This window comes from Periplaneta americana, chromosome 12, assembly GCF_040183065.1.
Source record: "Periplaneta americana isolate PAMFEO1 chromosome 12, P.americana_PAMFEO1_priV1, whole genome shotgun sequence".
Taxonomy (NCBI): Eukaryota; Metazoa; Arthropoda; class Insecta; order Blattodea; family Blattidae; genus Periplaneta; species Periplaneta americana.
The window spans coordinates 98,085,223-98,104,069 of NC_091128.1; the positions used below are offsets into that span (position 1 = coordinate 98,085,223).

The following is an 18,847-nucleotide window of genomic DNA, read 5'->3' on the forward strand; positions in this document are numbered from 1 at the left end:
CTACCAGGTTAAATAAATAAATAATAAAAAAGGACGTGAAAAGGTGATTCAAATTAATTAATTTCAGTTTCAATTACGTATTTAATGAATATAATGTTTCAAAAATACAAAATTCTGGTGGTATGCAACATACAGTGCGAAAAAACTATATGAATGAGATGCTTCTTCTTTCAGACATTATATATTTTTTTAGATTAACATAATTTGAAAAAGGAATTCCGTGTTTGTTAAAAAAAAGTACTTGGAGAATTTAGAATGAACGATTTTTGCCACCTCGAATTTAGCAAACATGCAATGGACATCCTGGAGAAAGAAATTTAAGTTAGTTTAACTAGAATCATATTTGGCTTAACCTTTGACCAGCCTCATGGTCTAGTGGTCAGAGCTTCTGACTATAGTTTATGAGGTAATGGGTTCGATTCCCGGTTAGAGCACAGGAATTTTTACTTAAAGGGGATTATTCCTGTGTTCGTCCATGCTCTGGAATTTAGGTTAAGTTTAGATTTAAGACCTCTCCTGGCACTACATTATCATAATCATCCTATCAATCATCGGGGTAATGTAACTCCGCCTTCCAGGCGCCCCAACCTCAGAAGTGAGTTACAACTAAGCCACGGCCAGGAGAGAAGACCAGAAATGTCGAAAAGACAACCTGGTGGCATTGGATAAAAAAAAAAATATATTTGGCTTAACCACACTAGGGTTATAGAAATTGGACTTTGGAAACCTTACCTCAGCATTGCAGTGTATCACAATAGTCATCTCTAGGTTCTTAGGTGTAAAGGATCGTCTGTTTTCTGACAGCACGTTGCGAAACATCGAGAAACTTCTATACTTGAAGCAAGTGAGATCTCATGGTGGATTCTTGAATTGTAAAAATGCTAGTAAAATTGTAGTCGAATGAAGCTGAAGTTGCAAAAAAAAGCCGTTAAGACTAAAAAAAAAAAGGCTAAAAAAGGACCAACAAGTCAAAAAAAAACGAAAAAGGCAAAAAAGGACAAAACCCATTATTTTCTGGCCTACAATGACCCAAAATGAACGTATATTATGTTGGGCCTCGTCTTCGGACACTCGAAAAAAAAATGTTTTTCCTCAACTTCCAAGCTCTAATGATAACCCTCAAAATTGAGATTTACAGTTTGCTAGTTGTAAACTGTATATAAGCCACATTATTTCTTTCATTTTGGTTGAAGAATTATATGAATATGTTAACAGACAGTAGGAGTATGCTGCTTGAAAAATAACAGTTCTCTTGTGTTTGTGTTAAAAAATGTGCAGTGTATGCCTTCAATTTATAACTGTTATTTTCTTGTTTTACATTACAACTCTTCTTATAGTTAAATTAACTCATTCAGTTTTTGTTTTCACTATATTGTAACAAATACTTGTATGTTTTGATTTGCTTTTTAAAGACTTGTTCATCATCATTGTATAGAATCACTTCTCGGTTCTTCGTCTCTTTTGTATGAAGAGCCTATTATGACTCAGTTATCTTTCACGTAAATGTGATACATCTGACTATAACTTCAATGAAGATCTAAGATGAGTTGTCATATTTTTTTTATTTATTTTATTTTCTCTTGTAGCAACCTATGCAGCAGCTGTTTTGTTTCGAATGTCTGAAGATAAGCCACAGGACTACAAAAAGAGGCTGTCCATGGAGTTAACCAACTCCCTTTTCCGTGAAGATCAAAATCTTTGGAATGGAGGTGATCTTGGGATGGGTCCAGATTTACAGGTAAATTTTCTGCTATGATTCTGTATTGCCTCCAAAACTTAGCCTCACTAAAGTTGAAAGTGCTGCATCTCTGTCCAGTTGATATTTGAAAGCAGATTTGTATGCAGTAACACAGTGAAACTTAACAAGAAAAGTGATGTCTCGTCTTTGTGTTGTACTGTCCTCTTGTTGGTGTACATATTTGCTGCTTTCTGTGCTGATGTTTATTGGCCCAGTTTTTATACTTCCAAAGTTTTGCGCTTCTCCTGGCAACTTTTTGAGGCTACGTTTACAGAATTACAAGGCAGGACTGCAATTCTTATGCACCATTTTATCACAGCCAGCTTAGAGAAATATTCACAATTTGCTTTGGTGATTTTTTAAACATGCTGTTTAATGTGCATGAGTTGTGTATAGAGGTAGCAAACATTTTTCAGATGTCGTGTCTTAGTACTATTTATACACTATGAATTATGAATGTTAGTTTTGGTAAGCATGGATGTACCACATAAATTTAATTTGTTTCAGAAATTAGATTTCTTTACGAATTCAGTTTCACAGTCATAATTTTGCATTGGTGGAAGTGTGATTTTTTTTTTTTCACTTAGTTTATATTCATGCACTTTTCTTTCATTTAAATTGAGCACGACATTGAATATGTTTATTGTACAGTATAGTATTTTAATAGTGTAAGATTAATTTAGTTTCTCCTTCAACTGTACCAGCAATAAAAATTACACTTTGTTAGGGCTCCCATATTTTCGTGTTCGTTTTCGAAAATGGGTTGCACGTTGGAACCTGAGGTTGGAGACAAATTGTATTGTTGTATATTTTAACATCCTCTCTTTTTTATAGAAATAATTTTGAACTATTCCTAGCTGCAACTGTTATGATAACTGATGGAATCAAATTACACAATTACCGTACCACAATTGCCAAGTTGTTATACAACAGTATACAGTATTATCAAGTCTTTGCTACGTCACTTGTATTTTTTCTGGGCAGTGATATTAAACACAATTTCTTTCAGCATTGAAAATATTTTCTGAAGCTACATATGTGGAATTCAAATTAATCGAAACACAGTTCTCGATACACTGTTTGCCGACGATCAGGTTATTATCGCTAAAACAGAGGATGCTTTACAAAGAGCCCTTTATAATTTGCAAATAATAGCCTCTGATTTCAATATGGAAATCTCAAAAGAGAAAACAAAAGTCATGGCATTTTCGGGAGAGAACCCAATTCCAAGTAAATAATACTTTAATTGAACGTGTTAATTCATTTAACTATTTAGGTTATAACCTCTCTTACATCACTGATGAAGATATGTCAACAAAATATTTAAATTTATAAAAATCACTGGCGTCATTAACGCCGTCTTCAAATCCTCCCATGTTCAGAAACATACAAAGCTAAAGGTATATAAAACACTAGCTCGACCGGTCCTCACTTGCGGTAGCGAGGCATGGACAATCAGAAAAGCTGATGAGCAAAGGCTGACAACAGTGGAAATGAGGTTCATGAGACGAACAGCGGGATGCTCTTTGCTGGAACACCGTAAAAATGTGGACATATTGCAGGAACTCAAAATGGATCCTATAGTTAATTTTGTTCAACAATATCGACTTCAGTGGAAAAAACATGTCAAAAGGATGGATCGCACTAGATGGCCTAAACAGATTCTTACTTATGTACCAAGAGGAAAGAGGAAATTGGGAAGACCACGAAAGCGCTGGCATGAGACCGTAACAGATCCTGTAGGGTCTAATACGTGAGGGATATGATGATGATGATGACGATGATGACATATGTGGAAACTTGACATTATTTTGTGGATGACACAGTGAGCTTGAACTGCTTCCACTTCAGATATTTTTTTTCATCTACTCAGGGTATAAAAGAATGAAGAGCTAAGAATTAACTTATTTATTTATTCAATTTGGTGGTGTTATGGCCATCATACCTTCTCTATCACACCACCAGAAATACAAATACTGAGATAAGAAATAAAAAGAAAAATAAATAAAATTACAAATGTAAATATAAAAAAAAGAAAGAATAGAAGTACAGTGATAATCACAACAGATATAGTTGAAAAACATACTGCTCCCATGAAAGATCTGAAAGTCTCGCGACCATTGAGATTTAAACAGCAGGTATCGGTTCTTGGTCAGCCGTAAAGCCCACTTGCAAAATATTTCTCTCTGTCATGCTCAGTCCCTACTAGGTGCTTGTAATGAATCACTTTGTGTTACATTACGGAAGTTTTAAAAATATTCAGTAGCATTTGTAAGTACAGTAGGTGTGTGTATTTAAATTATGTATATTAAGAATTAGTTTAAGTGTTTATAAATTGCAATTCTTAAGGAAATGGCTCCAGTTATTCCAAAAAACAGGAGAAGCTTCATATTCAAACCAAAGAAGTTATAAACAATGTAGCCCATTGGAGTTTATGTCTAAAGAAACTTCTCAAGGAATTGAAATTCCTCTACTGTTCTCCAACCAGGAGGTAAATCGTGAAAGGAATGTGCTTACTATTGCGTCATCTATTGGAGCGAAGTAGATAGATTATATTACCGTTATAACGTCAGTTTAAAAAACATGCGCTCTCCTGTTATTTCCTGTATGGAGGGATTAAAAGAGTGATATAATACAGTATAATACAATAATATAATACAATATAAAAAACAATATTAATATAATGAATTACCTTATAGTGATTGCGCAAGTTCTGAGTCAGATAAGTTCTCTTCAGGCTTGCTGGTATCATCTTCATCTTCGCTCGTATCATTTGGATTTTCAATGATGATGGCATCGATCACATCTGACACAACCCCATCACGATCCCAGTATTCTTGTTCCATTTCTTCCACTTTGTTGCAATATCCCTCCCAGTCTTGTGTTGTCACGACGTCAAGACTCTGTACAGTCAGTTCTTTAAGCCGTGTCAGTGACATGTCTCCTGTCACATTAGGCTCCCGAACGTGCCGCTTTACCTTTGACCATGCATACTCTATGGCATTTAGGTTACACATGTAAGGTGGCAATCTGACAACAGTGTGACCATGGGCTTTCAGGAGTTGATCTATCTTAAACTCTTTTTCCTTCGGCATATGCAGACTTATCAGTTCATATAATGTATCCTTTCTCATTGTTATGTCACTAGGGATACCTTTCCTGGTTAGTCACGAAACCATCTCAGACTTGACTGAATACCGGGAAGGAACTTTGTCCTCTTGGACATTGTGGTACGGAGTATTGTCAAGTACAACAACAGCATTCGGGGGCAGACAATTCAATAGCTTTTCTCTAACCCACTTCTCAAAATTGTTACCATTCATTTGTCCGTGATAATCTCCCACTGTAGAGCCAGTTTTGTAAATTAGCGCCGCATCCCTCAAAAATCCAGCTCGTGAATCAGCAGTAACTATTATTAGTCTGTTACCTGCATTTCCATTTGCACATACACCGAATACGTCATCACTTTGCCAGCATTTCCTAAAAGTAAGATTACTGTCCACCCAGGTTTCGTCCAAATAAGACACTGGCTTTCCTTCATTACGAAGGTGCTTTATAGTAGTCAGGTACCGCGAACGCCAGTTAACAATGTCCAGTCTTTCAATTAGAATTTTTAGTTTACTTCTGCATTTCCTCCATTTAAAATTTAGCCTTTGCAACACCTTACGGAGTGTCTCACCACACCATGGAAAATTTATTTTTTCTCTGATGATTGGCAACAATTTCAAACAAGTTGGAACAATTTTTTTCTCTTTATATAATTCTTGTACAGTTCTACGTATAACACATAAATCAAAATCATCAATGTCTACGTTTCTAACACTAGGTCTTGATCGATGTTTTCCTGGAGTATGTAGAGGTGAGGAAGAACCTGCTTGTTCTCTCTCTTTTGACTGACGCCTGATTGATTTAATAAGGGAAGGGGATACACCCGTGTAGTGAGCAGCCCTATTTGTGCTACGATTAAGAGGAAGTGCCAAGTCTTTGCTTCTTGATTCCTCATCACACACTTTTATCACATTTGCTATGACTTTCCGTGCTTCACTATGAACCGTTTTACCCTTCTTACGTATGTAAGACATCGCACACGACAAGACTTATTCACATGAAAACTGCAGGTCTACTAATAATTGGAATCTGAGTAACTCTCAAAGCACAAACCATAACCAGGAGATTGCCCGTGATCTAATTTTGTAACTAGGGTAGTACAAGCATATGTGTCTCAGTGTTATGGCTTGGGCTTAGAGTGATAGCCAATGGAGATGCGTCTACCCATGTGTGTGACCTTATGACATCAACATTCATTCATAGCATCATCCCGCTCCCTCTCATTCCCCGAAGACTTTCTCGTGTTTGGAGTACAGTACACAAAGTTCAAGAATGAGTGGCAATGGCTACAGGCATGTCCCATAGTGGTGTCAAAAAATTGTGACACAAACGAGGAATATAGTGTGTGGCAATGGTGTAGTGCGAAGGATAGTGTATGATTTTTACATCTCCAAGAAATGCATTACAACAGTCACTGCATTAAGAATTAAACTGAAAGACCCAATTGGCTTTATAAGGGGCAATAGTAGTGTTAGAGCAATGCTAAAAAACTGAGACTTTCTGGAAAGAAAACGAAAACAAGTAGGTTGTTATTAGTTAAAAATACGATATTAGGCAAAAGAGGGTAAACTACCAGAGGCGAATTTCTAATTATCGAACTGAGAGAAAAAATCTTAGCATGTAGGCTTTCACAGCCGGTGTCTAATTGATATGGAACTTCCAGGCTAAGATGCCGTGATCTACTGGTATAAATATTCCCAGACGTTTCGTCTACTACTGCGGCAGACATCTTCAGTGGTGAGGTATCCTAGATCTACAACGGAACACCAAGGCCAATCCCTGGCTCTATAAATAAGGACAGGCAAACAGTCAGGGTGTCAATTGCCACAGATAAACCTAGCAAAAGACTTAAACCTAGGATACCTCACCACTGAAGATGTCTGCCACAGTAGTAGACGGAACATCTGGGAATATCTATACCAGTAGACCATGGCATCTTAGCACTGAAGTTCCATATCAATGAGAGAAAAAATATTATGTATCTCGGTGATTTATACATTGTGTTGTACCACCTGCACAGCAAGTCTTGAAGCAGTGACTCAGCATTGGTATCAAAGGGACAGCTCCTGATAATCATACACACTGCAGATGACTAAAGGTTTATCTAAAATAGCCTACTAATTTGGAAAGCTCTGCAGTTATCTACAGATTAATATTCTGAAATAAATCAAATTGGCGTCCTCTTTGTGAAAATGTTAACAGAAATTGAAAATGATTATATGAAACACAAGTTATTTTCTGATGACGTTATAGATCTCATTATCATAAACCTCGGTGATATCAGTGATGGTGATGGTGATGGTAATTCCAGCTGTAGCAATGAAATGGATGGGATAGCAGAGCTTGATAACTCTGACTAGCAGAGTATGGTAAGAGGTAAATGTTTTCGGTTGTTTAGGGCACACATTTTGTCTTTTTCACTCAGTTCTCTTCCCCTTCCAATGACGTCAATCAGGCTTTCAGGTCTGTGCGAACTGTACAAGTGTATTACTGGTAATTATCTAATATATATATATATATAGTGATTAAGTAACTAAATATCTAAAAATAAGCAAGTGACTGACTGATTATACAGTTTTGAAGAGAAACAACACTAATATTTTCGAAGTTTTTAAAATAAAATTTAAAATGTTCAGTTGGCTGCATTGTACTGTACTCTGTTACAAAATCCTTACAAAATTTATTTTTGATTACTATTACATTCTGATAATCCCTCGTGTAGCTTGGTAGTGTATTCCAAAAATGTGGTAACAAGCTTATAATTCAACTATTTAAAATTGTGCTATTGCATTTATATTTATTTATCTCTGCTTTGATTTGATGTGTAATTATGCTTTTTGCAATGCAATTTTTTCCCGATATCATATTTGCCCATCTTACAAAACTTCATATAAAAAAGTTAAGATTTCTTAGGTTTAGTTAATATTACTATAATTTAACGCATTTCATATGAAAAGGTTTTATTTTTTTCATTAAAATTTTAAGTAAAATAGATCAAAGAAATTAAAATGTTTATAGTTTTTCTGACATGAACAATTTTTATTAAAAAAAAATTTCCATTTCTGAGGTGAATCTAATACAGATCCATTCAGTGCAGAATTATTGTATAGTGTTATGTTATTGAGAATTGATCAACTATCGTTTGAAGATTAGCTGAAATAAAAAAGGGGGAGGGGGTTTTAATTTGAGATTATATTTAAACAAACTGATTTCGTCCAATTTAAAATCTACAACTATACAAAATAATAGATGATGATAAAATCATACTCGAAGTTTAATAATAAACAAGGAGCAGAAACAATGAAATTAGTCATGTATGAAATCAGTACTGCCGATTATACAAATTTTGTAAGATGGGCAAGTCAATTATGTTGTTGTAGCTACAGTGACAACATAAATTGCACCATCTCCCAGGATTTTGTTATTCAATTAATAATTGTATAACAAATTAATTCTGTTCTGGCATTATGTACATACAGTGCCACAGTAATATAAGAAAGAGAATCTGAGTAAATGGGAGCCCTATGTAAGGTACAGTTTGAAGGAACAGTTATAGATCACATTGAGATTTCTTTTTATTTTATATTTTTTGAGCACGTGTTGGCGTGATTGTTGCACTTTATATATGGCGTGGTTGTTTTTTGCATTGATACCCCATTGCAGGACATGCTTGGCCCTGACCAGGGGTATGATGGTATGTATGGACAGGGACCACCTAGTGTACATAGCAGTCATGGCGGCAGGCCCTACCAACAGCAAGGTAGGTTCAGGTGCAGGCAGACAACCAGTTGACCTAACATCCTTTTAACTGTAATAAGTTTAACTTGGGTACCAAAGGAAAAGAGTTGTTAACATGAAAAGGCATGGAATTTGTTTTTGTTGTAAGGATAAAGTCTTACGTGTCAAGATCAGTAGTCTATAACATCCACTTTTACAGTTGGTAGTATTTCATGATTAATAATTAACATGTGTTTAACAACCAAAATCCTTTACTTTTAACCAAACTCAGGATTAATATTCTTGCTCAAAACTATAATTCTGTTGTGAATATACTAATTTTCATCATAGTCCCTGTCTCAATTGGATCATCAAGTGTGAAATTCTGATATAACGAATACTTTAGTAAGTTATCCTTTGACCCCATTTTAGAACAAACAAGATCCTTCATCCTTCATGAAATGAAATAAGAGAGAACCTCGCAGTAATGAGATTGTTAAGAAAAACCGAAACAATCTTACAAAACTACCATATATACATGAATACTCTGCGCCATCAAATAATCCGCGCACCCTATATGCTTCAAATAATGCGCGCACCCCAGTTTTTTTCGCTAAATTCCGGAAAGAAATATGCGCGGAGTTTGCATATATATGATATTTTTTACCTTTAGTATCATTATCAACGTAAGCAAAATACCACAAGCATTAGGCCAAAGGTCTGCAAAGATTTCCTTCTGTTCATAGTTTTTTTATAGCAAGCATCCAATCGGGCTTGTAGTTCTAATTTTAAATCACCATTGGAAATGTATTTTCATTCATTCTCTTTAAGTGACTAACCATCTCGGAAATTTTTTTTACAACCTTGGTTGTCCCAGTAACCTTTAGCTCCTTATATGCTTACTATGAAATTCATCATTTCTACAGCAGCAGATCATAGAATTTAAGAAGGTGACTTGTTTTTCTGCTGTTAGAGAGCTGTGTTGGTTTCCTATTACAGTAATTGCCCAATTTTAATTTCTTCATATAACCTTTTACACATCTGATACAATTTCCGACAGATCGAACCCCCAAAAATTACGTGAGATTGGACAGTAAGTTATGAAGTTGTTTGCTACTACATAATTAATTATATTTTTCCCTCTATTTGACAGTAGTTCCAGATTATCATTTTTATGGTGAGACGTTAAGTACACATAGAAATTATGTTTTAAAGTTAGTTTTCATTGTGGTAATAAAGATTTTTTTAGCTTGTACATTACTGATATATTTTAGCTATGACAAATTAACCCCCCCCCCCCCCGCCTCTAGTCGAAAAGGTCTCAATTGTTGTGGGGACTATTTTGAAAGTGTGTATGCCTAATGTAAATATATGCTCTTACAGCATTGGACATTGACTAACTTATTTGTTGCTAACATAGTATTGTCAGTACAAATCTGGCTTTCAGGTTGTGAAGCTGACTTGAATAATTTCAGGGAAAAATTGTTTCGGAACCATGTATCGAACCAGGGACCTTTGGCTGAGTGCACCAATGCTCTACCGACTGAGCTACCCAGTAACTCAACCAGATCCAGGCTCAATTAGTCCCTTTATATCCATATACCTCGAGTGGGTTTACAAGATGAACCCATTCAGTCGGTAGAGCGTTAGCGCACTCAGCCAAGGGTCCCGAGTATGATAACCAGCCCTGGAACAATTTTTCTCTTGAAATTATTCATAGTATTGTCAAGTTTAACAATACACGTTTTCAGTATTTTTCTGTCAAGCTAACAGTGTTCATTTTTGGCATTTTTCCTATCAATCTGTCTATCATCTTTTAAGTAAAAGGACAAGATATAAGTTAATCCTTTTCTTAAATGCCTACTGTTTCATAGATCTTCCTTATTAAGTTAATTTCACAGTTTGCCTACAGTGTAATATTCGTAAAGTTAACCATCAAAGATATACATACGCATTTCCTCGTTGATATACTATACTGCATCATGACTTTTAATTAGAAGACTGTATACATAATAAAATACTAGTGTTTTTATTAATACTATTGATCCTCAAAAATGAAGTTACGACTCTTCTGGAAATTACAATACACATGCAAATTGAAATATGTGTCCAGTATTTGATTTCATCTACATGATTAGAATGTTAGTTCAATATTTCAGTCATTATTTTATGGACGACTACTTTTGTTTTCTTGAATATTAATAAATTTCTTGATCATTATAAAATGGTGGTTGTGACCGTTATGTTTTGTTTGAAGGACTGTATTGTGTTCAACATTGTTAATTGTAAATCTCACGGAGATTTTTGTCAGGCACATTTACCTTTAACTTATGTGGTAATTTGATTCCCTCCTTGTGTAGTTAGCTAGCTTGACTGAACCAAGAAGTCCGGGTTCCATTCTCGACTGAGCCTAAGGGTATTGTCAAGGGTGTATTGGGATTCACCTAGATTCGTTATAGGGAAATTGAGGAAGCACTATAGGTGTTAGCCTCTTTTTGAAATAATTTTTTTAAGGCAGTATACAATCATTAAGTAGCACTAAGTGAATCTAAAAGCAATAAGGATACAATAATTCTTTAAAAATGTTTTAAATGTGGTGAAAAAAAGTATAACGCTTGTTCTATGTGCCTCATGTGAGTATAAAGTACTGATCAAAAGTCTTTATATTGATACTATATATCCCTATCATATTTTTAATATTTCATTCATTGTTTGCCTACATGGATAGCAGACAAAATCAAGCTATGAAGGAACAAAATACATCGAGGAAGGAAATAAGGATGATAACACATAGCAGACATTTAAACATGAAGTACAGTGTGTTCAAATTGTCAAGTAATCTCAAAACTTTTAAAACAAGACAGAACAGCTTGAAGCAGACTGCCCAAGATTGCGTGCGTGTAAAAGGGAGCAGCAGCAGTGATGATAAAGCAGAAATGGGCATTACAGTGTATTGTCTTGCATTGCTATTTTTCAGACGCCTATCTATCTCCATATTATGTAGAACACTCATAATATTGCTGTGTTGTCATATGGCTTTGTTGTTGGAATTTTTAAGAAGTGAATCTCCTGTGATATACCAACAAAGTTTGCTGGATGTCTGCTTATTTATTCAAAAGTAAGATGCATCTGTATGAAGATACATCATTGCCTCATCAGGCCAGTATTTTCTTACGAAACGGTACTGTGTATGCTTGCCAGTGGATTGTTCGTTTTTTTTTTATGTTGTGTAATGACCGTATTTATTCCCTTCCCAAATTTTTATCACAATCATTACAGTATTGTTTTGTGTGGTTTGTTGTATTTGGAGTTCGTAAATTAGAATCACAAGACACATTGTGTGATCTTTGTATTTATTCAGGTATCTTGCAAACTGTATTCGGAAAATGTTACAGTTCTGTAGCACTTGACAAGTGTTGTATTTGGGTAACGAAAATAAGTTTGGACAGTAAAATAAAATACAATGTAAAATATATTGCAGTTCTTTATTAGCTTGAACTAGAAGTGTCATGCTTCATCAAGCGTCAGGTATATGTTAATACTATTTATCTAGACCATTAAATTACATAGAATTTTATATTCAGAAAATAAGTTCCCTCTCTGTACAGGTATTGTAGATTATAATTTTAATAAGCACATGCCAAGAAATGCTTTAAGTGTTTACTAACTTACACCACTTGTACTAAATAAAAAGAGTATAAATATCACACGTGCAATAACACACATGCAACTGCTAGCTTTTAGTCGTGTAATAGATATCAGTCTGTTTAGTTTAAGCATGTCATTATTGGCACAGAATATCATTGCAGTGTTTCATTGAAGAGGCTTTCTCAAACGTTAATTTGAAAATCAGCATTTTTTTAACAATTTATATGTAAACAGTGACATGTTAATATGAGTTAATAAAATGGGATGAGAGGAATTTAACTCTGGTATTAGTATTATACTAGAATTTGAGTCAAGTTATAAAATGTCATTACTTTTTTTGAACTAATAATAAGTAAAACAGTTCATTCTTTTTCTGTTTTTTAAGTATGGGTTAATAGAAATGTGAACAAGTAAAGGTCATTAATGTAAAAAGTGAAAATATTCGCCATATATACTAGATTTAATATCCCTTATAAACTAAAGAGAATGAATGTTGTAAAACATAAGAACTTCACTGCATATGTTTCAAAACTAAATGCTACATTTTTTCACATAATATCGGTAACATTTTTCTTTACCCTTCTGATCTAATATGAGTGTGAATAATTTGAAGTTGAAATTTTATAATCTTGACAGTCATGTACATTAATGTTTACGTATGATGATGATGTTGCTCAGCATTCTCACAATATAACATTAATCACTTTGCCTGGTTTGCTTGCTTTGTTGCTTGATCTGAAGATCGCTTTTGTTTATTTTTAACATTATAAATTGTTGTGTATTAGTAAATTTTCCCTTATGCATGCCTTCGTGTGTTTTATTATTGCTCTTAATGTATGTAAAGAAGCAGGAAAGTATTCATTGCTAGACTAGACTTCAAGGAATAATCATTTTATGTGATATGGTACTAAGCTGATTGCTGTTCTCCTGTTGGAATTGCCGTACCTCTAGGTTATGACCAGATACCAATAGATTCAATGCAAGGCTTGGAGATTGGTTCTCATCATGGAGCCGGTGGTGGGGGAGGCTCCACATATGGACCGATGGATGCCATGGATGTTGGTGGACCAGATTCCTCTGACCTCAACTTCGACCATCTCGAAGAGCTGCCTCAACCCCCACAAGACAACAACCAGGTGGCAGCTTGGTATGACACTGACCTGTAGTATTTTGGCCAACCCTTGCCATCCGTGGCTGAACATTTGGTGGCACCGTTTAGTTTCCGCCGGCATTTTGTTGGATCATCCATTGATTGATGTTTTTACTTTTGAATTGAGCTTGAGGTTACCTGCCATATTCCCTAGTGCTACTTATGCAGTAGAGTTTATCTTTGGCTGTATGTCATTTATTATATGTGTTTTTTATTTTTTGTGTACACACGTAGTCTGACACCTTCCAGCTCTTGGCATGATGTACAAGACAACACTTTGTTACCGTGATAGCGTTGTCAGTATCATGTCATGTCAGTTAAAGAAAAATTAGTTCTATTTTCTATTCTTTGAGCATTCCTTGTGTTGGGGAATGACTAGCATTCCTGTGTTGGGAATGACTATTATGAATTTAATGTGTTTCTGTTCATGGATGTGTGATTGATATGAGAAAATGGAGTACTGTGATGAATTAAAATTACAAGCGATTGGGTAGGGCCCATTGAAATGGGTCTTTCACTACGAAATATATCACTATTGTATTTCTTTTTATCTTAACTCATTGATCATGTTGCCGAAACATTAGATATATACATATATATATTATACATATACATCCCGTGTAGTATTTATTTTATACTGCACTGCAATGGTAGCTGTTCTCGATAACTCATCGGCAGATGTGTATCTGGAATATCCTAGTAAATACTTCATCATATATAAATGTAGTGGAATATTTATATGCAATAGTGATTATACTATAGTGACTTCTTTAAGTGTTGTATGTTGCTGAGAAGATAAAGCTTTGGTGTTGAAGTTAACACTCCATCTCTCATTTCATGGGGACCATTTCATCCCATTTTAATGTTACATAGTATTTTAAAGGCCAAGAGAGAGAAGAAAACTTTTCATTCCATCCATCATGACATATTCTGATTACAAGCTGTCTACAGACAATTTGACAATCACACCCAAAGCTACAAAGCAACATACATAAATTCTAAGCCAAGTAATTGTTTGAAATACTGTTGTTTGTCCTGTGGTTCATTGCTAGTTGCACATGAAGTAGCGACAGTTCAACACATAGAGATTAAAACTATAACTTCAGTATTATAATTGTAGCTGTATGTTTCTGCCATGTGTTCTGTTTGCTTTAATAGCATTCTGAGGCATGGGATCAACTGTTTAATCCATCAAGCAGCTTCCTGAATTGAAAGTGAGGTTGATTACATTCTGTGACAGACTTTTAAAAAGGTAGGGATCGACACAACATTGATGCCATAACTCCATAGAGAAATATTTTAAGTGCAGTTGTACATAAATAGAGCCTGCACTTGAAGTGTAAACCAATTCATGTTTCATTTGTTTTTCCTCCCACATGCATTGTACTTACGAGTTGAAAATAAACCAGAATGTCCCTGCCCATCATGACTTGGCTCCGTGAATGTATGTTACATTTATTTTGTGTGTTAACACTCTGCGAAGAGAATAACAGGGTAGTGAGTGTTAGTTGGTTGTGACCATACAAGAACAAATAGAAGTCTTAAATTATGTAATCTTTTTATAGATGGATATGAAATAAATGATACAAAAATCAATTACATGTATTCTTTATTTTCCTAACCACATACTCCTTGCATATTTTTTTTTATCTATATTGCTTTAAAAGTTTATTTTAGTTATGTATTTTGTGTAGTGAATTCAGTTTTTTCAATTGAATATTATGGTTGGAGAATTTCTCATAAATGTAACGAATCTTTGAATTCTTATTTTCTCGCTTTTCAGAATATTTGTCCATTAGATTTGAGAATGTGAGGTTGAAGAGCCCTTTTTGTACTTATATATTAGTGGCTGACAGTGAAGAACGAAGTTCTGATCAACTTTCCCCAAGATACTTGAAGATAGGCTCCTCAAAACAATATAAAGTAACAATAACTCACTTACATGAGATATCCTGGGTAAAATTTTGTATATGCATTATTTTCTGTATGCAGAATGCTACGTATGAACAGCATTTAAAAAGGTCTTGCCTTTTACAAATGTAGTTATCATTTCCCCCCCTCCCCCACATGATGAGAATTTTCAGCAAACTACTTTTAGTGTGACTATTACATTCTTACTACGTCATACTACTTTTGACCAATAAAACGGTACGAAAGGACGTATTTCAACCAATCATGGCTGCTTATCGCACAATTTTATCACGTCCCTAGCATTTGTTTAATTTTATCACGTCCCTAGCATTTGTTTCTTTGTTTGCCAACATTTGAAACTGCGCTGGTCTGGACGTCAAAAATATATATAAAATTACAAACCACTCCAGTCGATGCATAGCAGTTTCAAATATGACTCGCATTGGCATTCAAGAACAAGAATTAATAAAAATCACTGATCATACCTATGCATCTTCTGAAATCCGATTTACAAATAAATGAAGAGCACCATTCCGAAATCGTGAATAAGTTGAATACACCATGTAGGCCTAAATCAACGAGTTCCACTTCTATTATGCACACGTCCAATATAACATCAATTGAACCACCAACCACATTCAAATTTGAAAATTGTACATTCAATAATTATTTCTTTTAAAATTATTCATTCGGAAATTCTGAATAAGCTGAATACACCATGTAGGCCTAAATCAACGAGTTCCACTTCTATTACGCACACGTCCAATATAACATCAATTGAATCACCAACCACATTCAAATTTGAAAATTGTACATTCAATAATTATTCCTTTTAAAATTATTCATGTTTATTTTTTATGTCATCGTCGTTAATTAAAACTTTTCTAACACTTGTGTATATTAGTTAGGTTATGTTATAGCTTCTGCTCTGAGAGGATAAAAAGACCTTCTGCTATATGATATGGATAGTCACGTATCAGAGATTGTTTAATATTAAGATTTATTGAATAGTAATCATTACAGGGTCTATATAAAGACACTACTGCCATCTAGCATGCATCTAGCATAATATTTGTAATGTTGAGATGGTACAATAATACATTTGAAGACAGCTGTATTTTCGTAAGTCAATTAATATTTTATTGTATTGGAGTACTTCGTTACTTCTAATCTTTATATACTTTCTTCTAATCGTGTAATAGTCAGTTAAATCTCACTCGAGTTTTGATTTTCTCTAGATAAATCAAAACGTCTAGTGAGATTACTGTTGATAAAACTTTATGCAGTGAATCAGATGGATTTAAACAACCCAATAGCTTATTTATACTTTCGGATTTTGTTTATTTGCACAATTGAAGCTATTTTTTAAAAACCACACCCTTCAGATGAGCTTCACTTATAATGCACTGCTGAAGTTGTTTCTAGAAGCTTGTTACGACACGAACACCATTAACTTCTGACCATTGTGTTCACTTTCATTGTCAAATCATGTTCTTCAGCCTTTGAATATTATGAAATATATAGAAGAACACTTTGTTTCAAATACAGTCATAAGAAGAAAATATGGAGCTGTAAAATCAGGTGAACATGAAGGCATGGAATATCACCAGATTGTAAGATGATGTGTCCAGGGAAGAACTCTTTGAAGCCTGCTAAACTATTTGAAACAGAGGCTGTTCTCTCGTAGATCACATATTATGTGAGGGCTTAAAAAGATTTGGCATGAAATTGAACATATTTGTCAGGAAGTATGTGTTTGATAAGAAGCTACTTTAGCACAGCATTGCAACTGGAGATCACCTGAAGGATGTTTTTAAAAAATAAATTCAATTGTGTAAATAAAATTCAAAAGTATAAATAAGCTATTATATGTTTAAATACATAGTTAATTCATTCCATAAAGTTTTATGACACTTCAAAAGAAAATAGTTTGTTGAAAGTAACACACCTTGTATTTTTGTGATAAGTTTCAGGACCTTCATACCAGTGGGTGCTAGGGGTGGGCAAGGGAGTATGCCTGTGCTCAACCAAAAAATTTTTCTGCCAAACTCTTCGCCCACCCTAAAAGAACAATTAAATCATTTCAAATTTAATGAACCTGGTGCAAAGTACTAACAGTAGTCTATTACTTATTATTTTCTAAGTCGTGCATGTATTCATAATTCAATATATTCATACTTCTGCTTTGATATTGATATAATTAATGACAATAGCTTGGTAGAACTTATCAAACAAGCATCTGACTTTAACATTCTGCCATCATATTCTAATAGTGTAGTATAGTATTGTCACAGTCTACTATATACAGTTACGAAGCTTGAGTTTTGAGGGTGCTAGAAACAATAGACTGTGACGGTACTATTTTGCATTGCCTGTAATGAGGTGATATTAGCGATCCTAGTGGTGAGCAACTATCTAATGTTTGCACATTTACTACGTATTGGCGCGACTGTATATACTAGACTGTGGTATTGTAAGTGCAGTTTTAGTTGTTATCGTGGGTCCTAGTAAACAATCTATCAGCGAATTCTTTCATTTCATCACTAGCAAAAAAAAAGCAAAGTGTAGTGATGATGGTAATGAAATTGACTGGGCAATGCAAACCTTGATCTAGAATCAATCTTTGGGGAAGAGGATGTGACTACTGTGCTAAAGGTGATAAAACTAATACAGTCGTAAGTGAAAGTGTCAGTTCAGTTCTAGGCAATATTTCTACTTCAGTAAACAATGGTTTGTGACAGCCGTTCCTAAAACTGGACCTTAGGACTCGTTATGGTAAGAATTTCAGAAGTTTTGAATCGTAATGGTATCAATTATTTCCTTGGCTGGAATACAGTATTCCAAGTGATACAGCATTCTGTTTTCCTTGTAGATTCTTTTCGAAAAGGGTAGATCAGGTATAAGAGGCATTTGTTTGTGATTATAAGCACTAGAAAAAGATACCAGTTTAAGATACGTGCAAATAGGCCTAGTGTAGCACATAAGACGTCTATAGTTTCTTGGGATTCGTACAGCGAAAGGAAAAAGAAAAGATAGGTTTCAGTTGTTACCCAAATCAAGTAAGTGCATACTGATGTAGTGATTACCTATATAAAAACAGTATTAGTAAAATGCAATATTGACATATAGAAGTGCATAGCACATGCATACTATGGTGCTAGTATACCTCTGCGATGGCTGAGTAGTCAGGCTTTCAGCCTGTAATGCAGGCGATCTAGATTCGATTCCTGGTCAGGCCTGGCATTTTTCATTGAAGAATCTATAGTAACACTTGTGGTAGACAAGGTCGCAGTTGAGGTTTTTCTTTAGGTTCTCCAGTTTCCCCATAATATTAGGCATCTAAATTCCGTCATTTCATAGCATTCTCTGATTGCCAGCTGTCTAGAGACGAGTGTAGGTGCTTGCTCGAAATCTGGTATGCAGTGAACTTTAGTGTAGTCAGCTGGTGCGAGTTTGGGAATTCGTATAGGTGAAGGTTAGCAGTTTTGATCCTGAAAGATCGCACTGCTGAAATTCCATTCAATGGTCCCACTGTTCTAAGTTTATAGTGTTTAAGCTCTCTTGCAAAGCAAAGT

At 34.7% G+C, this 18,847-nt stretch overlaps 1 protein-coding gene across 4 annotated transcripts in view; it reads left to right on the top strand.

Moving 5' to 3' along the window:
* The window catches only part of arm (armadillo), a 58,488-nt gene extending 43,531 nt beyond the window's left edge, over window positions 1-14,957 (top strand). For 2 of the 4 annotated variants that reach the window (XM_069841762.1, XM_069841763.1), the window contains exons 11-13: window positions 1,587-1,738; window positions 8,510-8,606; window positions 13,163-14,957. In XM_069841762.1, the coding sequence (XP_069697863.1) occupies window positions 1,587-1,738; window positions 8,510-8,606; window positions 13,163-13,377 (464 nt within the window). In that variant the 3' untranslated portion in view covers window positions 13,378-14,957. Of the gene's footprint in view, window positions 1-1,586; window positions 1,739-8,509; window positions 8,607-11,540; window positions 11,710-13,162 lie in introns of those variants that run through there. The other 2 variants (XM_069841764.1, XM_069841765.1) reach the window with 2 other exon arrangements.
* The last annotated feature ends 3,890 nt before the right edge of the window (window positions 14,958-18,847 follow it).